This window comes from Netta rufina (assembly GCF_964035555.1).
Source record: "Netta rufina genome assembly, chromosome: 1".
NCBI lineage: Eukaryota > Metazoa > Chordata > Aves > Anseriformes > Anatidae > Netta > Netta rufina.
This window is the reverse complement of record NC_140123.1, coordinates 159,948,611-159,967,124: the sequence shown is the minus strand read 5'-3', so window position 1 is coordinate 159,967,124 and position 18,514 is coordinate 159,948,611. Positions and strand designations below refer to the sequence as shown.

At 37.8% G+C, this 18,514-nt stretch overlaps 1 protein-coding gene across 1 annotated transcript in view; it reads left to right on the top strand.

Annotated features, from left to right (window-relative positions):
• Window positions 1–13,354, top strand: part of FGD6 (FYVE, RhoGEF and PH domain containing 6) — a gene marked incomplete at its 5' end in the record, with an annotated part of 68,085 nt that extends 54,731 nt beyond the window's left edge. Inside the window, 7 exons of the mRNA XM_084305884.1 lie at window positions 4,133–4,235; window positions 4,752–4,898; window positions 5,712–5,814; window positions 7,177–7,304; window positions 8,000–8,128; window positions 10,291–10,439; window positions 13,221–13,354. Of these exons, the coding sequence (XP_084162010.1) occupies window positions 4,133–4,235; window positions 4,752–4,898; window positions 5,712–5,814; window positions 7,177–7,304; window positions 8,000–8,128; window positions 10,291–10,439; window positions 13,221–13,257 (796 nt within the window). The 3' untranslated portion in view covers window positions 13,258–13,354. The remainder of the gene's footprint in view (window positions 1–4,132; window positions 4,236–4,751; window positions 4,899–5,711; window positions 5,815–7,176; window positions 7,305–7,999; window positions 8,129–10,290; window positions 10,440–13,220) is intronic.
• Window positions 13,355–18,514: the final 5,160 nt, after the last annotated feature.

Here is an 18,514-nt window from a genome sequence, read left to right as displayed (position 1 = left end):
GCAATTGAGATAAGAAATGGATCTCAGTGAAGTGCAGAATGGAACATGAAACTATAGAAATGTCAGGAGTTAAAGAAATGGTGTTTCTCTTTACCAGAACAATAAATTCTCCATGTAACATGCACTAAGATGGAGCTGTTCTGGTCTGCCTTCACTAAGCTGCCTCTAACAAAGACCTAGTTTTGTGGATTGTTGTTTTTACTGCATTTGAATTGGAGTTTGATATGGTCTGTCACTTGTGACAGTGCTGATATCAATGAATAAAGACATGTTTTCTCTTTTATTCAGCAAAGCTGAGCAAGGGCAGACTGCTGCTTTCTGTTTGACCTTGTAAATACTGACATTAGGATGTCTGCTCAGAGATAGCAGTATCATTAGCTAAGGGGTAGACCAAGGTTAACCTTGTCAGAGTAGCCAGAGGAAGCAGCTCAATTGTGTCTGAGCAGTAGTTATTTATAACAGGCTGGAAAGGAGTATTTATGTATTTTCAAAAACAAAAATGCTTCTTATGATTCTTTTGCACATTGGGAATAAGATACATTTCATAGTTTAGGGTATGGTTCTATACTGCTATCTTGTGAGCTGGTCTCTGCTGCTTAGGTGCCTTTGTGACTGGGTGTTGCAAAAATACATAAAGATATTTGTGGAATTGTAGTAGCTTGTGTGTTTTTATCTCCTCATGACTTGAAACAACATTTCTACTTCAGAGTTATTAAAAAAGTAATGTAAAAAGATTAATTGGAACTTGTGAAAAGATTATCATCTTGAAATACAACCTACATATTGTCTACAAAACAGGATAACCTCTTCTTTCTGAGGAGCTGATTAATTGTTAGATTAAAAGTAACTCCTACAAAATACATGCTGGTGAATGGGGCAAAACCCATAACGTTCCTATCACTGTGAGTGTCATTTGTGACATGCTTTTGTCTTGTCCTTGAAATTACTGGAATTACCCTCACGTTACCAACTAAAGCTGCTCTGACTTACTCTTTCTTTTTTAGTGTTTTTAACCTTGCATCTTTGGAGAACATTCATCTCTGTTATTCTTATACTTACTGGAAATGGTGTGTGCAAGAGACCAAAGTTACACAACCGTGACAGAGAGAGGTTGCTTTTGCTTGGGGTGAAAGAGAAGTTGGGGGATCCGGGTGTAGATGAGGATTTTTATCTGAAAGCAAAACCTGGGTTTGCTGTGGTACAGAAGGGAAACAAGTGAAAAAATACTAGCAGTAGGTTTTTGCATATGTTTATGACGCTGTTCCTATTGATAAATAGTGCAGACGTAGAGAATCGGTATCTTGTTAATACAGACTGCATCTTCCCTTTGATACCTCATCCTAACAGCTTCTTGGCTCCTATGCAGTAAAAATCTGTTACAAAACCATAGACGAGATTTTGAAATGTTTCTGGGGGCAGAGTTGGGGGAGAGGAGCAATTATGCTGGTGAAAAATTGCTAGTAATAACATGTAAGCCAGTTAAATCAGAAACATAGATTAATGCCTAAACAACAGTCTTTCTTGCTTCAGGTTTGGTTTTGCTGGCTGTGCTGGCTGCATTAGCATTCTGCTTTATCTAGTCTGGGTTGAGGCTTCAATTTTCTTGGGTTGTCCGTAGGGATGTGGATTGTTTTGCATGGTACAATGTGGTATTGTACTGGAAACCTCTTAATTATAAAAACAAGTTAGTGCATCTGCATGATAAAGCACTGTGCAGAAGTAAAGCTGGGGTCCTGAAAACAACAGTCATGCCAGCCTGACGTGGTCTGAGGCCAGCTGGCCTGTCTCCTGCAATAAGGCTAGCTAACAGCCACCCCAGGCAGAGAGCTGTATTCCCCTCTTAACATAAGGATAGCTCATGCAAGACTAGCTCAGCTGTGAGAAGTGCCCTGGGGCTCCGAGCCTGCAAACAACAGGGCCTGTCCTCCTCTGAGCCCTCCTGGGACCACCTAACAGCTTGGCTGCATTGAGCAGCTGCGACTGTGCTCCTCGCACACACGGCTGCCAGAAACAGACATTGCTGGGGCTCTCTGCAGTCCAATTGAGATTTCTGCTGGTTTATTAGCTAAAATCTTAAACATAACTAGGTAAGCAAAGCTAAGAGAACTCTGTGATTTTAGTGAACAAAGCCACTTTTGGAAGGATGCAACAGCCGCAGGATCTGCAGCAAGGGAAGTGGCAGAGCTGTGCAGCTGGGGGAGGGCTGGCAGGGACAGCAGAGGAAACGCTGCCTTTTTTTGCTGCTGGAAACCTTTACATCAGTTTGGTTGCTGATGGAGACACCTTTTGCTCTCAAGCACTGGAGTGTTATAAACAACCCTAAAGGCTCGCACCAGCAGACGTACCAAGTGCAAGTTCCCTAATAAAATGTTAGGGCCTAAGCCATGTAGCTCACTGTGTGAGCAGCCCCATCTGTAACAATCCCCACATGACTGGGGGATGCTTAATCTCCAACACCGAACCAACTCTAATTATTTAATAATAGTTTTAAGAACTTAATTAAATGCAACCAGATTTTGAAAAAGCCAAAGGAGTTGATTGGAATTAAGAATGTTATGTAGCTGATGCAGGCCAGTCCTTCCTACCGGATGAGGAAACAAGGGTAAATAAACTGAACAAAATGTTCCACTCAGAGTGTGAGATATTAGGACAGACAATAATACATTGCTTTGCCCTTGCTTGTATCTTATTTCCTTTCCTTTTGTTCTGATTTTATTGCTGTGTGTACTAGATCGTGTTTTCCTTTGTGCCTCACGGGCTTCTCCTGTGTTTGCCACATCAGATTTGTCCACTCTGATTCTATTCAGTACCCAATTTCATCCAGTTCAAAACCTCAGCTCAAAATATTTTCCTTAATGGTTCAGAAATGATCAAAGCTTCCAATTTCACCTACAGTAGCCATTAAATAATAGCTAGTGGGTGTTGCACACCTCAATCATTGCTTTCCTCTTTTTTCTGTCTTTTTTAGATATGCATCATGTTAAACTTCTTGGTTTAAAGAAGAATAGTAATTTATGTGAAACTATTAAAGAAGTGGGGAATAGAAAATATCATTGGTAACAACTTCTGGTTTAGATTTCAGCAGCCCTTTCTAAGCTGGCGCTGCATCTTAAACGAGCAGTCTAGCAATTCCTCAGCCACAAACTGCTCCTTCCTCCCTCCAGGCCCTCTCTCCTTTGTGCTGGCACAAGCAATTGTTTAGCTGTGAGATGAGCGCAGTCGGCAAATTGATCCTGAGAAGGGCTGGTCAATTCCTCGCTTCAGTACGAATTTGTTTCCAGGTCCAGTTCACTGCACAGAGCCCACTCTGTGGCCACATGTGTGTTCTGGTACAGGGCAGAAAATAAAACCTAGGGGCTGAAAGGTAACCCGCGCTTTGCCGCAGCAAAATGGGTTTGTATTATATGCAAGTGGTCTGCCCACAGCCTCAGGAAGTACTGCAGGGTAAAGAGATACAGGAAGCTGATCGGACAGAGAACCGTTTCTCTCTTTGGGCTAGCTAATCCAATGGGAAATTTTGGAAAAGAAAATAATATATATTTTTGGAAACAGCATAATTATTAGACTTCATAGGAACAAACTGTCAGGAGTATGAAGCTGGGTAATAAACTGCATTTTTTAGGGAAGAATGTTGGAGTTTTACAGGACCAGGTATAACATACTGCACCAGGGAGGAATGCTTGCTGAAATTTCAGGTTCCCTCTTATGAGGAAGGCCCCGTGCCTGTGTTCTTGGGAGTACCATTTACACGAGTGGTAGTCAAGCTGTTCATGGGTCTGTGGTGGAGGAGGAGGTGGAAATAACAACATCAAACCTTGAAACAATCATATGCTATTTTGGGAGGAGGAAAAGGAAAGAAGGAATCCATGTTATGACAACAGATACAGAAAATATCTGTAAAAATATCTTTTTTAATATTAACACAAGTAACTGACACCATGCAGTGTATATAATTTATAAAGGGTAATACGAATTTCAACAGGAACTAGAGACAGTCTATAAAACTGAGAAACTGCAAGAGTTAAATCAATGTGTAATAAAGCTGATAGAATCTGAATCAACTCTCACTTCTTAGCTTTAAATGCTAATAATGTATTGATTTTTTTTTAATTATATTTTTTTACCCCAACAGTTCTGCCACAGAAAGAGATGAATGGTTAGAAGCTATCTCCAGGTCAATTGAAGAATATACAAAAAAGAGAATCACATTCAATCCTAGCAAAAGTCTTGAAGAGGTATATCACAGTGTTATTATTGTTTTGTTTCCTTTTTAAATATAAAATTTCCCAGCAGATGTCTAGAGATGCAAGAGGCATTTCATGATGAATAGCAAAACAGAATAGTAATTGATAAGAGAACAGGTGATGATAGAATAGAATGATGTTTCATAACATTATCTACTTCAGAAATTTAAAATGACTTCCAAAAAATCCAAACCAGTTTTCTCAATTCTTTCTGTAACCCTGAGAACAGAAAGATGATATGAGAACATTTTAAAGATAGCAGCTATCTATATAAATAGGTTGGTAAAGCTTGGTAGTCACACAGTTTTTTTGAACTAATTAAGTACAGCTCTGTCATTAGGCTTGCATTATAGTGGTCACTGGTGAAATAGTAGATGACATTTAAGACCATGACATTTTATCAGAGAGGGCTTTCCAGTGTTATTGGAGTTAACATATAATCACTGATAAGTGTTTACCTTATTTTTAATCTCTGAATATAATGGTACTCTGCCTGTGTTCTCTTAGGCAGATCCAGAGAAGCAGGAAGAAGATAGCCCACTAGGATCAAAAGCTCCTATCTGGATTCCTGATACTAGAGCCACTATGTGCATGATCTGTACAAGTGAATTCACGTTGACGTGGAGAAGGCATCACTGCAGGGCATGTGGAAAGGTTGGGCAATTTTGTAATTAGCTTTTCTGTTAGTCATTCCAGTTCTTTGTATGACAAATACAGCCTGGTTGCACCATGGCTACTGTTTCAGGGAACACTGTACTATGAAACAATTGTATGGATCAAAAGCAGCATGCTTTTTAGGGTAAAGTGTTTTGAGTGACCAATTAACCTGGTATGTGATACTTATTTTGCATTTGGGGATATTATTTATGTTTGTCTCCTGCTTCTGCAATTGTGTAGTACAAACCAAGAACGTTAGTTGAAATGTTCAAAATATCTTCCTCACTATTTTTTTAAGATAAATAATGAACTTTTTTTTTTTTAAGTTTGTACTGAATTTATTTTATATTTATCTCTTATGAAATGCAGACATATCTAATGATCCTTTGTTTTCTTGTGTTAACAAAATGGGAATACAGAATTCAACGCAGTTCAGCTATCTGTTTTGCAGGAAAATTTTCAAAAGAGTAAGGAGTACTTTTAGTTATTCCTTTAAAAGCTTCTGAATGTAATAGTTAAGTAACACAGTATGCTTAGTCCACTCTTCATGGTTTATTAACAATGATTTATGACTTGTGTAATTGAGTGTTTTTTTCCTAAATTTTTATAGTTTAGAGGAGGAAAGAACAGCATGTTGAACATAAGAACAAGCCAAGGCATTAAACCATTTTCAGTGTAAAACAGTGGTTCTAAAATAGAGGTTCTGTTATGGGCTTCACTACTGAAGCAAATATCTTCGAGCATTTACAGGTGATTTACAGGTGCATATCATGTACAGTAATGGGCTGTAATTCATTTATTTGTTTCCAGATTGTCTGTCAAGCTTGCTCATCAAATAAACATGGTTTAGATTATATGAAAAACCAGCCAGCAAGAGTATGTGATCATTGCTTCAGAGAGCTACAAAAACAAGGTAAAGAATATCTGCACAAACTGTCTCATTTCTATGCCCCATTTTAACATAATATGAGTGTGCCTCATCTCTACTGCTGGATTTAAGTGCCTAGTTCTTCTAGGGCCTGAAAGGCTATAGCCATCTGAGGTTAGAGGTTACAGCACCTCCCAGTGAGGTGGGTGCCCAGTCCCATCTCTCTTTTGAGATAAATTGTTGTATTCAAAGACTTGAGTATAGGTTACACAAATAAGGCATGAACATGGAGTGAAGCAGTTCGCTGCCCACCCCTCTGGCAGAAGCGCCAGGTCAACGCAAGCTCTCAATGGTGTCTGAGGAAATCAGTGATGCCCTAGTGAAACACACAAGCCATGGCTTCCAGCATGCTGGTAGTGTCCGTTGTTATGGGGAAGTGGGAAGCAGCATCTCCAATCCTCGGAGTGGGTGTGGGAGCCTGTGAAGATGGATGGGGCAGGTGGATTGCTTGGGCTGCATGCAGGTCTTTGCATTGGGCACTAGGGGCTGCTGTGCTGCAGGCAATTACAGGTCCTTCTCTCTGGGAAAATTGCTGCTGAGCAGGTGCGGTACAGCTGGCAACCCAATCACTTTTCTGTTCTGCTTGTTAAGAGCCTCGTCATGTTCAGGGACAACTCAAGAGGGGGGTTAATGAAGCTTAGGGCAGCCCTCCTCCTTCCAGGTTGGACTGGAAAATAGTAGTGTGTGTCCATAGAAAGAGGGGTTTTAAAAGAGTGAAGCGTTGCAGAAGTCTTCCAAGAGAAGTGAAGGAACTGCCAGCTGCAGTGGAGAAAAGCATAGCACATGTTCTGGAGATGGGAATGAGCTAGAACCATGTGCCTGTGAGGTAGCATAATGCTGGAAGAGAAGCTCTACAGCAGCATCCATGCCATCCATACTGGGGAAAGAAAAAAAAAAAAAAAAAAAAAAAAAAAAAGGCAGAAGATACCAGATATAGAGAACTGGAAGACAAAGTGTTGAGGAACAGAGGTAAAATACAGACTTAGCTGCAAAGGACTTCCCTTAAAAACTTGGTGGGTTTTTTAAGACTTGAGGTTTTACTCTGCATGGGGGCAAAGGCATATCAACATCAACAAAACAAACTTTGGAAACGAGCAAGACCAATCTGTTTAGTTTTATTTATTTATTTTTCCTTCCTGCTGTGGGTTTGGGGATTCTAACTCATGGTGTTGATGATAATACTGAAAAGTTAATTCAACACTGAATTTAATGTGATTAGGTGTTACATTTGACACACTGTAATCAGAATACAATATCAGCTGATTTTTTAGCAAATAGTCCAAGAGTCATTGCTTCTGTATATCCATCTGTTATATGGAAGCAATATATTCATCCTATGCATTTCAGATAACCAATGCACTCCTAAAAGCGGATCTCCAGTCAACCATAAATCTCCATCAAGTGCCTTGTCTACAGTATTACAAAGTATTCCCTCTGGAAGAAAGCAGAAAAAAATTCCTGCAGCTCTCAAAGAAGTAAGTGCTTTATTGATCAAAAGTCATTATCAATGTTAACAACAGAAAATAATTCCATATATTAACTGTCTTTAGAATCCAAAGTCAAAAGTCACTTTTAACAATGATTTGGGCCTCAATTTTACATCGACAGGATCCTCAGCTATGGAGCTATAAACTACATATACACATATGGAGCGTATAAACTGCATAAGACTGATTTAGATAGTCTGGAATTGTAATTTCTTTCTTGCTTCCCTGTGTTTCAAAGAAGTGTGATTTATCTCTGCACCAAGAGTAATTTAGAAGACTCCCACACCAACTCATCTGTCAGCTTACAATTAGAAAATATAGAGCTAAACTGCCAGCCTACATTGGAGGTCTTGGGAATGGGAGGAAGTAATTTGCCTTCTTATATAGGAACGTGTGTTTTGCAGATGTGTATGGGTCTCAGTGTTTCAGCCCTCTCATCCTGTTGCATCCAATTTAAGTTCCAATTCTTAGTGACTGCAGAAAGCTCTCTTCCAGGCAGAGAGATGGTGGCCAATGAAATTGTTTTTCTTTCAGCCATCTGAATTAATTACCAATATTAACTTGAGATGAGGATAGAATTTGTCTTCGACAGGACAGGGTTCTGAAGGTCTGTTTTTAAAAAATCTGTACTGGAAAAACATGGACAAATGTATACATCCTCTTGGGGTTTCTTTTCATTTCAGGTTTCAGCAAATACAGAAGACTCTACAATGAGTGGCTACTTACACAGATCTAAGGGCAGTAAGAAACCATGGAAACACCTATGGTTTGTTATAAAAAACAAGGTGCTATACACATACGCTGCTAGTGAGGTAAGAGTTGACCTCTTAGAAATCAAACATCCAGTGATAATACTGTATTTGTAACAATCGCTTATTTTTATCACCTAGAAACAGGCTATAAAGTTAGATCACTTATTAGTAATCAATCTGATTGCAATATAGTAGTTTGAAGAGGCCCAGTGAGCTTGGTGCCATAATACACTGATAAATCTGTGGTTTCTGATTCAAGACTTAGCTTTGAGTACCTCTGCACTGCACACCATTGCACAGTTATAGGTATGTTCTGAGTCAGTTGAATACATGGGGATGTGTTCAGATGCAGCACACTGGAAGAATGGCAAAGCCAACATTATAAAACAACATTATAAAAGCATCTAGAAATACCTTGTTTTGTAGTTCCGTAAGGTATTTTGAATGCATGGAAAATGAGCAAACTAAATCTATTGACTTCTCCTCAGACTGTCTCCTCCAGCCTGGAGTTATTTAATAAACAGTGCTGCAGCAGAAAATAAGAAACGCATCTTACCTAATGGCATTTGCTTATTTATTTAGAATGTTCAGTTCTACTGCAGTACGGAATAATGGAATAATTCAACCAATATATATAAACTCTGTCCATCCCAGCTTGTGCTGAGTATGCTGTAGTTTTATCAAGTAGGGCTGGAAAATCTTTTAAAATATATATATTTTTTATTTTTTATTAGAAGTTATAGCTTGATGTTACTCTTGAAAGCTGTAATATACAAACCCTGTGTTTAAAGGTATTGTCATCCCTCACTTAAATGGTAAGGCCCAACTTATTCTGACCACAGAAGGAATTACTCTTCACCCCCACTCCAGCCCTACTCAGTATTTTTTTCTGATTTGAGGGGTCATTTGTGTTCAGAGTTGCTATTGGGTTGCAGTGCTCCAGTGCCAACCTTTATTTTAGCACTTCTGAACTACGTCCAGAGCCTGTGATGTTACTCCCACCAGAATATCAGCAATAGTAAATAACCAAGTAGTTCTAAGAATATCGTAATTATGTGCAAAGTAACCCCTTTTGCACAGATTAAAAAAAAAAAAAAAACAAACAAAAACAAACAAACAAACAAAAAAACATTTTAAAGCATTGTCTCTTCTGACAGTCAAAAAGGAAACCTGAGCAGCAACTGTGAAGACAGGCATATTAGGCCATGACAGTCACCTTAAATTGTCTTTTGCTTGGCTTCCCCTGAGACACCAGCCTTCCAGAGTAGCTTCAATTTGCAGCTAACCATTAAAAAATTAGCTCTTTCCAATTTTCTTTAAACTGAGAAATATCCATCCTTCTTTTTCATTCATTCCAGTATACATTACACATAGAGTAAGGTCCTGCAGAAACCTTGCAAGACCTTGCCTAATTACAAAAGAATATTTTGGAAATTGCACAGGATGAAAATATTTCTTTTCCCCAAAGTGCTACACACTGTCTTTATTAATCACAAGATAAGAGCATTGAAAAAGGAAGTAATTGAGATGAATGAGAAAGGCAAAAGGCTGCATTTTAGCCATGTTTTGAAATTAAATGAAGAGAAGCTAAAAGGCATAGGTTCTGTTCTTAGTCTTTTCCTAGCCAATCACTTTTGAACACTGAGCAACTTCTTTTTTTCCATCCATTTAACTTTCAGCATAAGAAAGCAAAATAAGTTTAGCCATCAAAACCAGCTGGAGTGAGACTACAGTACTTGAGACCATAAGCTACATCCATTGCTCCTCCTTCTAGCATACTTAATGCAGCTAAGAGCATCTCATGTCCCTCTTAAGACATGAAAACTTACTCACTCCACCAACAACCTTAGTATTAGGCTAGATAGACTTTTGGTTTGCAGCCAGATGGTGCCTGATCTTATGATATATGAGGTCCTTTCCGAGCAGAATGATGAGATTATACAGGGACAGACAAAGTAGATGCTATAAGGAGGGGAAAAAAAAAAAAAAAAAGAGGAACAGCAGTATTGAAGTCTGTGTGGTTTTGTTACTTTCCTGCATGGACTATTTAAAAACAAAACAAAAACAAACAAACAAACAAAAACACAGTGTATTTGTAACAACTTGTTTGCTGTATAATGTGTTGCAATGGTAGGGTGCATGAATATTGTCTAAATGTATTGTTTAATGTATCTTACCAGCTCTAATTTTGTCTTGTTCAATTTTTTTCCTCCCTAAAATAGGATGTGGCAGCACTAGAGAGCCAGCCTTTACTGGGATTCACAGTCAGTGAAGTCAGAGATGAAAACTCAGAGTCTAGAGTGTTCCATTTATTGCACAAAAACACTTTATTTTACATATTCAAAGCAGATGATCCCCATTCAGCTCAAAAGTAAGAAATTATTTGAATTAATTCCTCTTACTTTTTCCAGGAAAAAAAAAAAGTTTTAGAAATCATAAATGTTAATATTCATGGATTAAGTATATGTACAGTAGGTGCATATTATATAAGCAGATTTTTTTTTTAAATAAATTGTTTAAATACAGGTCCTGGTTTCATTAGCACTTCTGAAAAGGCAATCAAAACAGAGTGGAATTGGGTAAAATATTGTGTTTTGGTTTTGTTTTTCTTTAAATTAAGATGCAGGCTTCTTAGAACTGGGAAAGTCTAAGATAAAATACAAAGTCCTTCTTTTTCATAGCCTATTCCATGATCTCTTTGCCTGGTCTGCTCAAGTGAAAAGTGAATGCATTACTTTTGTAGAAATCTGCAAAATGTATTCAAAAAGCTGACTGGTCTGTCCCTGTTTTTATTTTATTTCCAGCTCTAAATTTTGATTATTTTTAGTGAATATATGGAACTAAAATAAGTGAAACCTGAAAATTAAGGTACAGAAGTGTGAACCGTGTTTGCAGATGTGCATGAGCATCTAGGCGTGCTTAATATGCTCAGATGAAAAGTCTGCATTCGGAGAACATTCATACAAGCTGCTTTAAGTTCTGCTGCTGTGTCTGAATTTGGACTCATATTTATCAGTTTATATACTGTGTTTATGTTATATAAAGTAACCTTGAAATGTGGTCATTAATTAGTAAAAATAAAACAAACCAAAAACCCCACGCTATTTGCTATATGAATCATGGAGTAAACTAAAAATGAGCATGCAAGCAATACATTTGTCTTGCCTACATACCTAGTGTATCTGATGGATTTCAATGCAATTTTCTCAAGTGACTTTTACATTAATAAAATAGATTTCATTGGCCAACTAGTCCATTAGTTGGACTTAGTTGGACTTAGTACTTTAGCATTCAAATTGCTGTAGGTATAGTTTTGTGCAAATAGGGATGTTCTAAAAAAAAACAAACCCCAAAGTACCTATGACAACTGGAAATTTTGAACAGTGGAGAACATACTTAATGATACTTCTCTACACACGGTCTTCATTAGATTGTTGGGGGAGCGTTTTGTCTTGCAGATGCATGCAAATAGTTCATTTTCCATTAAGGCAGTATTTTCTTCTTTCCGCTGCATCCTCGTTTGTACTATACAAAACAAAACTATTCTTTGTGTTTTTTTCTTATTCTTTTTTTTTTTAATTAAAAATTTTTTTTAATTAAAAAAAATCCTTTTTTTTTTAATTAAATTTTTAATTATATATTTTTTTTAATTAAAAAAAAAATCCTAAGGCCTCCAATAGCTTTGTTTTCCAAATCAGACAATGGCTTTTGCAATCAGAAGGGAAAATTGCAATTGAACGTGGTCTGTTTTACGAGGTCTTTTTTACTGATTTTACATTAGGTACCTTAGATTGCAAGCATTCTCCAAGTATTTAATGGACTTAGTAGATTTATGCTAAACTTGCAAAATAAATGCTGTTTTGATAGCATTAAAAGAAAAAACAACACTCTGTTGGCCTGTTTTCATTAGGGGATACTGTTTTTTTTTTTTTTTCTTTTAGGGCCAAAGAAATATCTGATGCACTTTTTTTAAGTGCAGCAATAAATTTTAATGGATATTTATTTTTGCTGAGCTTTGAAATTTTTTAGTCCTGTACTATGTTCAGTGCTGAAACTGTTTATGAATTTGTTGTACTTTTAGTCCATAGAGCCTTTTAGTTATGTTTAATGAATGTATGACAGTGGAAAACATAGTGAGCCCTAAAAAGTAACGGATGGCGATTTGAGCTATCAGCATTTGCTCTATCATCAGTATGTGGGCCCCTTAACTTCACATGCGCACAATTCAGCCCTCACTCAAAAGACGGAATTAAAATTATTAAGTTTTTTACTGTATTTGTCAGTGTAGTATCAGAGTGCTTCAGAATCATTGATTTTTGCAACATTTTTGCATCCAAAACACTGATTGTTTGCAGATTTTGCAGAAGGTGAGGATGTTTATCACCCTTGTAATCAAGTAGGAGCAGCCAGCATATCCTTAAAATAGATACAAGTAGAAGTGTCTGAATGTTAACTCTGAAGTTCCAGGTTGAGGCGCCTGGCATCAGCAGTCTGGGACTTCCCTCCCTTACACACACTGGTATTTTCACAGGCACAATGTGCAGGGTACCTGTTAATATGTGGTTTAGTAGTAGTACATATTGTGTGTGTGAATATGGGGAAAGTTTCTTAGAAACTCTGTCATCGTGCCTCCACTCAGCCCATGTTCCCTGCAGCTTCCTCCCTCAGCCCCAGTAGTCCTTCAGGATTGTCCTTGTACCAGGGGCAAAAGCAGCAGGCCTGGGCTATGCAGACAGCTACCTCAGCTCTTGTAGTGCCCTGATGCATCCTAGATCATGTCTGCAGTGATACTACAGAAGGGCATATTGCCATTTTTAAAAAAAGGTGTATGTTCTGAAAACCATTTTATTAAAGTTGATGTAACCTTGGCTTTTCCTGCTTTTTGAACACTTGATTCCCCAGCTTCATTTGTTCTTTATGCATGTAACTTCATTATGGGAAAAAAAAGTCACCTGGCCTTGTACTGATACTTGATGTTTTTAGCAAGCTCTGTAGTAGGTTTGAACTCGTTGGATAGATTTCTGGCATTTTCACTAACAGAACAACTGGTAATGTAAGCAGGATGTTACTTGCTGTGTGAATCTGTAGGGGATGGGCAGTGTGACTTGTGGTTTTACCAGCATCTTCATAACCCTGTTTAATTCTCCAATAGGTGGATAGAAGCTTTTCAAGAAGGCACAATATTGTAGCAGCGTCAGCAAGTCTGAACCAAAATGTCCAGGGATGATGGTAAAACAGAGTACAGCAACTGTTGCAAGAAAATGAATCCTGCCATGTCAATCTACAAAAAAATGTATATTTGTCAGCGTTAGGGTTTGATGCATTTTTAGTGTAAGGTAATATTTTTAAAAAGACTTGTGTGTATTTCTGTGTTGATACAAAATGTGTTATTTATTAAATTCCAATGTTTACTTTAATGGTCAAAATTGTTTGTGAGGTCTGCATCGAGGTCCAAACTTCCCTTGTTTTCAGAATGATAGGTCTGTGAGTCAACATACTCCTAAAGTTTGTACTTTTTTTTTTTTTTTAAACAACAATTCATTTATTGCAATTGTGTAGTTCCTCATGATTTGTATATAGGTCTTGAGTTGCTGATACTCAGCTTGCAGTTTAACAAAAACAGATCAGAATAGGAATTTCAAAGATTTTGGATATTTGTTGGCTATGTAAACTCCTTTATGAGAAGTTGCATGATAAAATGCTGCTCCTTTTCTTGAACGGTAGTTGAAATCTTGCATACCAATTAAAACAGTACAATAAATTCTGTGTCACAGAAGCAATTACCTAGTACAGCTCAATTATGAAAGAAGAGAAAATGGACAAATATTTTAAAACAGACTTAGCAATTACAGAGAGAAAGCAGTAGAGCTTTTACAGTACTACAGATGCCAAAGAGACTAAATGAGCTACTTTCAAACAATTTCAGGGTATATTTTATTGTATGTTTCCATTCGTAATTTAAAGCAGAGTAAAAATACATTTTTGGCGTACAGGAGAAAGATTAAATACATTATTTGTTTCAAAATTGTGTTGAATGAGTTCTGTATGCCATATGAAAGACTGTGTAAACTATTGTTCTAAGAACACTAAACAAATATATATGGACCCCATCTCCCCAAAACTTAAACTATTGTATATTTAAATAATATGCTTGAACTGGAATTGCCATACCCAGAAAACAGCTTTTTTTTTTTTTTTTTTTTTAGTGCAGGTGGCAATGAAATTGTATACCATTCTTTGAAATACCTTTTGTTTACACTATGTTTTGTTCTGTTTGACGCTTTACAACACAGTTCAGTTTTAGGTGTTTTGTTTTTTATTCTTTAAGAAAATTGTCAGTATACCTCATTAGGAAATACTTGCTGATGATTCTGGTGCATTTATTCTATTTAAGTTTTGGAAAAATGTTATCACTGTAATAGCATAAATGGAACTAGAACTATGAAAAACACATGAAAGCAAGCCATTTTTTATGTCAAAAGCGATGCACATGTAGCCAGTTGATTTTACTGTATGCAACGTTTTTTGGTAGTCCTCTTAATCAAACTAGTTGTGGAAATGGGATTAAAAGCAACTAACTTTGAAATTAATATTTTAAATGCTAATAACTATATTGAGGCCTCACAAAGGAAAGGAAATGATGATAGAATAGTAGCCATCACGTAAAGACCATGAATGAAAATGCAAGCCAAAATTTCTGTATGCCCTCAAATACCTCAAGGTCTAAATACTAACGTAGACAGCTCTGAAGAGACTTGATTTTCCTGAGCTGCTGTTAGGTTAGTAGTGGGCTTTGGAGCCTAATGCTTAACATTGAGTATTCAAGTATAATTTCATTGACTTTGAGCATTTCAGTAAAGAACCTTTGTGAATCAGGGACTTCAGGCTGTAGATCCGGCTCTTCTGAGGAATGCTAGAGATTTGACCAGGCAGTGTTTGAAATTCAGTAGGAGTTGGATCAAAGCCTTTATTCACTCTTTCTTTTTAATGCAAACATGATAAATAAATATTCTTTTGTTATATATAAAGGGCTTTTACTTAGTTTTTCAAAACCAGCTGCTGACTGAAGCCAAGTAAGCTATTAATCTGTCTCTTCAGGGTGATTTCTGACATGGTTTTTACTGTATCCGAAATAAATCTGATACTAGTGTAACATAGATGTGCTGTAGCTGTTCCAGTTGATGTTATCAAGGAGAAGAGCTTAATATTTTTATATGGACTGCATACCAGCTAAGATGGGAAGCCATGAACTGGCAGATAAATAAGAAATTTGAGTAGGAGCAAGTTTCATTTAGTTTTAATTTATGGTCTGATATTGATCTCTGCTGCAACACTGAAACAGAGCAATAAAAGTCAAAGCACAGGCTGAGTAAGGTGCCCAAGTTCTGCCTCCTGTGTGGCGACAAACTACCTCTTGATGATTAGGTGCAGAGCAAGAAAATAGCGTAGAAGTCAGAGGACTTCTTCCAGAAGCAGAGATCAATCCACAGATCGTCTATGACAGGCATGGATTTGAACAGAGCCTTAAAAAACAATAGAGCACATATTGCTGTCTGTGTGTGAAACAAATTAGTCTTTATGAGCATGTTTGAATATTTCTTTTTCCCTTTCTCCAGAACCAGTGCTTTGTATCATATGGAGAGCCCCAAACACAGTTTCTTTCATAACGTTTTCAGATGGTTGCTTTTTGAAGTGTTACTTTATTTCTCCACCTTGCCTTCCATTTTGATTCTTTACCATCGGAAGTAAAGTCGCTTCTTGATTTGACCCCTACATCAGAAAAATCACTAAACAAGACCAGTAGTTATTAAACACCTGGCTACCTCTTATATGCATCTATCGTTTTTAATTTAAGATTGCTTAATAGAGTATGAGACAAACATTAGCATTGAAGATTAGTTCTAGCATCTTTATTCTAGGGTAACTGAAAGGTCTAGGATCCTGAATTGCCTTTAAGAAATCTTTGACTTAAAAACCTTCTATTATCCCCAACGGACTTGAAACAAAGGGATAGCCGAGCAGCTTTGGAATACATCTTAATAAATATTTTTTTCTTTTTTAAAGTTGATTGCCAAATTATGTGTATTCCATCATAATGTTGTTGTGGTTTAACTGAAACCAGGACAAATGTAAGGAGATGTTTGGAAAGACGCATTCAATGCATGTTTGCCATAACTGCTGTCCCCTGTATTTTACCATCTAAATATGCTTTTATTTGGAGCAGTCACAAACTGTACTGTCTAAATGAAAGAATGGAATCTTTATTTTGTAAATGAAAACAACTTAAAGTTGTTGTAAATATTCCTGTGGATATGTATCATTTTTGTACAAATAAATTCACGTTAGTTGAATCTGTGTTTGTTTTTGAAATATTTTCAGGTTTTGTGTGTTGTGTAATTCATTCATTCACTGCTTTCCAGGCAGAAGAATTTGCTGCCATTATCCTGCACATCTGTCTTACTTGGAAGTCCGTGCTATGCTTTGCCCTTACAAACAAAAAAAGTACAAAAAGGTGTAAGCTGTGCACACAGACTGACAGAGCTTGCTGCTGGATCTGACCACCTGACACAGCAGTTTTAAACGCTCCTGCTCACGTCAGCCAAGACACTACTCACACTTATTACAAAGACAATGTGTTTGCCGTGAAAATTATTTCCACCTTCCTGCCCTGCTATCTTTCCTTAGCTACCTCTTGCTGTGTAGTTCTCGGCTTACTGTTCCTTCTTCCCCAGCCCCTCAGACTAAAAGCCTCTGAGTTCGTGATGTTTGTTTTCTATTGAGCCCAGCTTGCAGGCAAACTGCAACAAAAATTCGTTCCTGCACAGTCCCACCTTGCAGGACACCAAGTAGTGGGGCCTTATCTCCTGAAGCCACCCCCAGCCCTGGGGAATGACAGTTCTGAGCTTCATCAGCCCATGGCTGAGTGAGGCTCCCTCTGCCCCATGTGCTACAAAGCAGTGTGATTCACAGGGATGTGAGCAGAACCCGCAGCTGCAGCAACGGCTGATGAGGATACTTCAATCCAAAGAGAAAGTACTTCATTAATGCAATTGTCTTGAATGTTTATTGGTGGAGCTAAGTCGGTTCTGGACCACAAGATGCTGAATACGAGGGTTATTCTCCTGTCTTATGTTGAAAATTGCTCAGAAATCATGTAGTCTCTTACTTTTGTGAGGACATAGGATTTGTACTTGTCTCCCCCTCTATAGTCACAACTATGTGAATTTTTCCTGGTGCTGTGGTCATGTTTATTTTTTGCAAAAGAAAGTAATCCCATCATCCTGCTCTTCTTACTGGTTACTGCATCTGATACTCAAGCTTTGTTTTGAATTTGTTGAAATTAATTCTTCAGCACGTTGTTAAGAATAGACATACTACTGGCAAAGAAAGGATCCTAAGAAACAAGCATCCTAAAGAACTAGATTTGCATCTATAGATGAAGGGTGTTGCATTAATAAATCCTTTCACAAAATCCAATTCTGCTGTATCTATTAAAGTATGCCTGAATCACGCAGTTTCTGTTGGCACAAGGATTTCAGCAGGGCCTGTAAGGGAGAGATTTTTCTGTCAGGTTAGTTATGCTGCCTCCTTGTACATCTCTGACGGATGTTTGAAAGCAGTTCTTTTGGTAACTTGCAGTAACAGCATAAAGGATTTTGTTTCTATATATTTTTGATAGAGATGTCTCGTAATCCTGGCTGACGCAGCTGCATGGGCATGCCTTTCTAATACAGACCAAGTATGAATTGGGTCACTTGCTAAAAAAAAATCAAAACATTTTTCACTGGTTAGTGACATTTCTGCTCTATTGCGGGTATTAAAATGCCTGTATGAAATGAGCTTTAGTGCAAGCCCCTTGGTATTAAATTAAACTGCAGTAAGCTTCATTTAGAAGGTGGATGTGCGAGTCAGGCTAGCATGGGAATTGACCAGTACCATAAATTGAGAGTGGTGTAATATTATTCTATGCTTGCAGGAAATGCTTAGCAAATTAATTACTCCGATTTAACATTTTTCCATAAAAAATTGGCTTTTTTGATGTGTTTGATCAAAAAGCAAAATATGATGCTTGCAAATACTGAACTAGTGATCTTGAACTGGAGTTGCTGGACGCAACTATAGCTGTGGGATGCTGGAAGGAAAATCAGTGAAGGAACTGGCAAGATAAGAGCATTGCCCTCTACAAGTACTTGAAAGGAGGGTGTGGGGAGCTAGGGGTTGGCCTCTTCTCACAGGTAACTAGCGACAGGACTAGAGGGAATGGCTTCAAGTTGTGCCAGGGGAGGTTCAGGTTGGAAATGAGGAGACATTTCTTCTCAGAAAGCAGTCAGGCATTGGGACGGGTTGCCAAGGGAGGTGGTGGAGTTACTGTCCCTGGGGGTGTTCAAGGAAAGGTTGGATGTGGTGCTTGGGGACACGGTTTGGTGGGTGACATTGGTGGTGGGG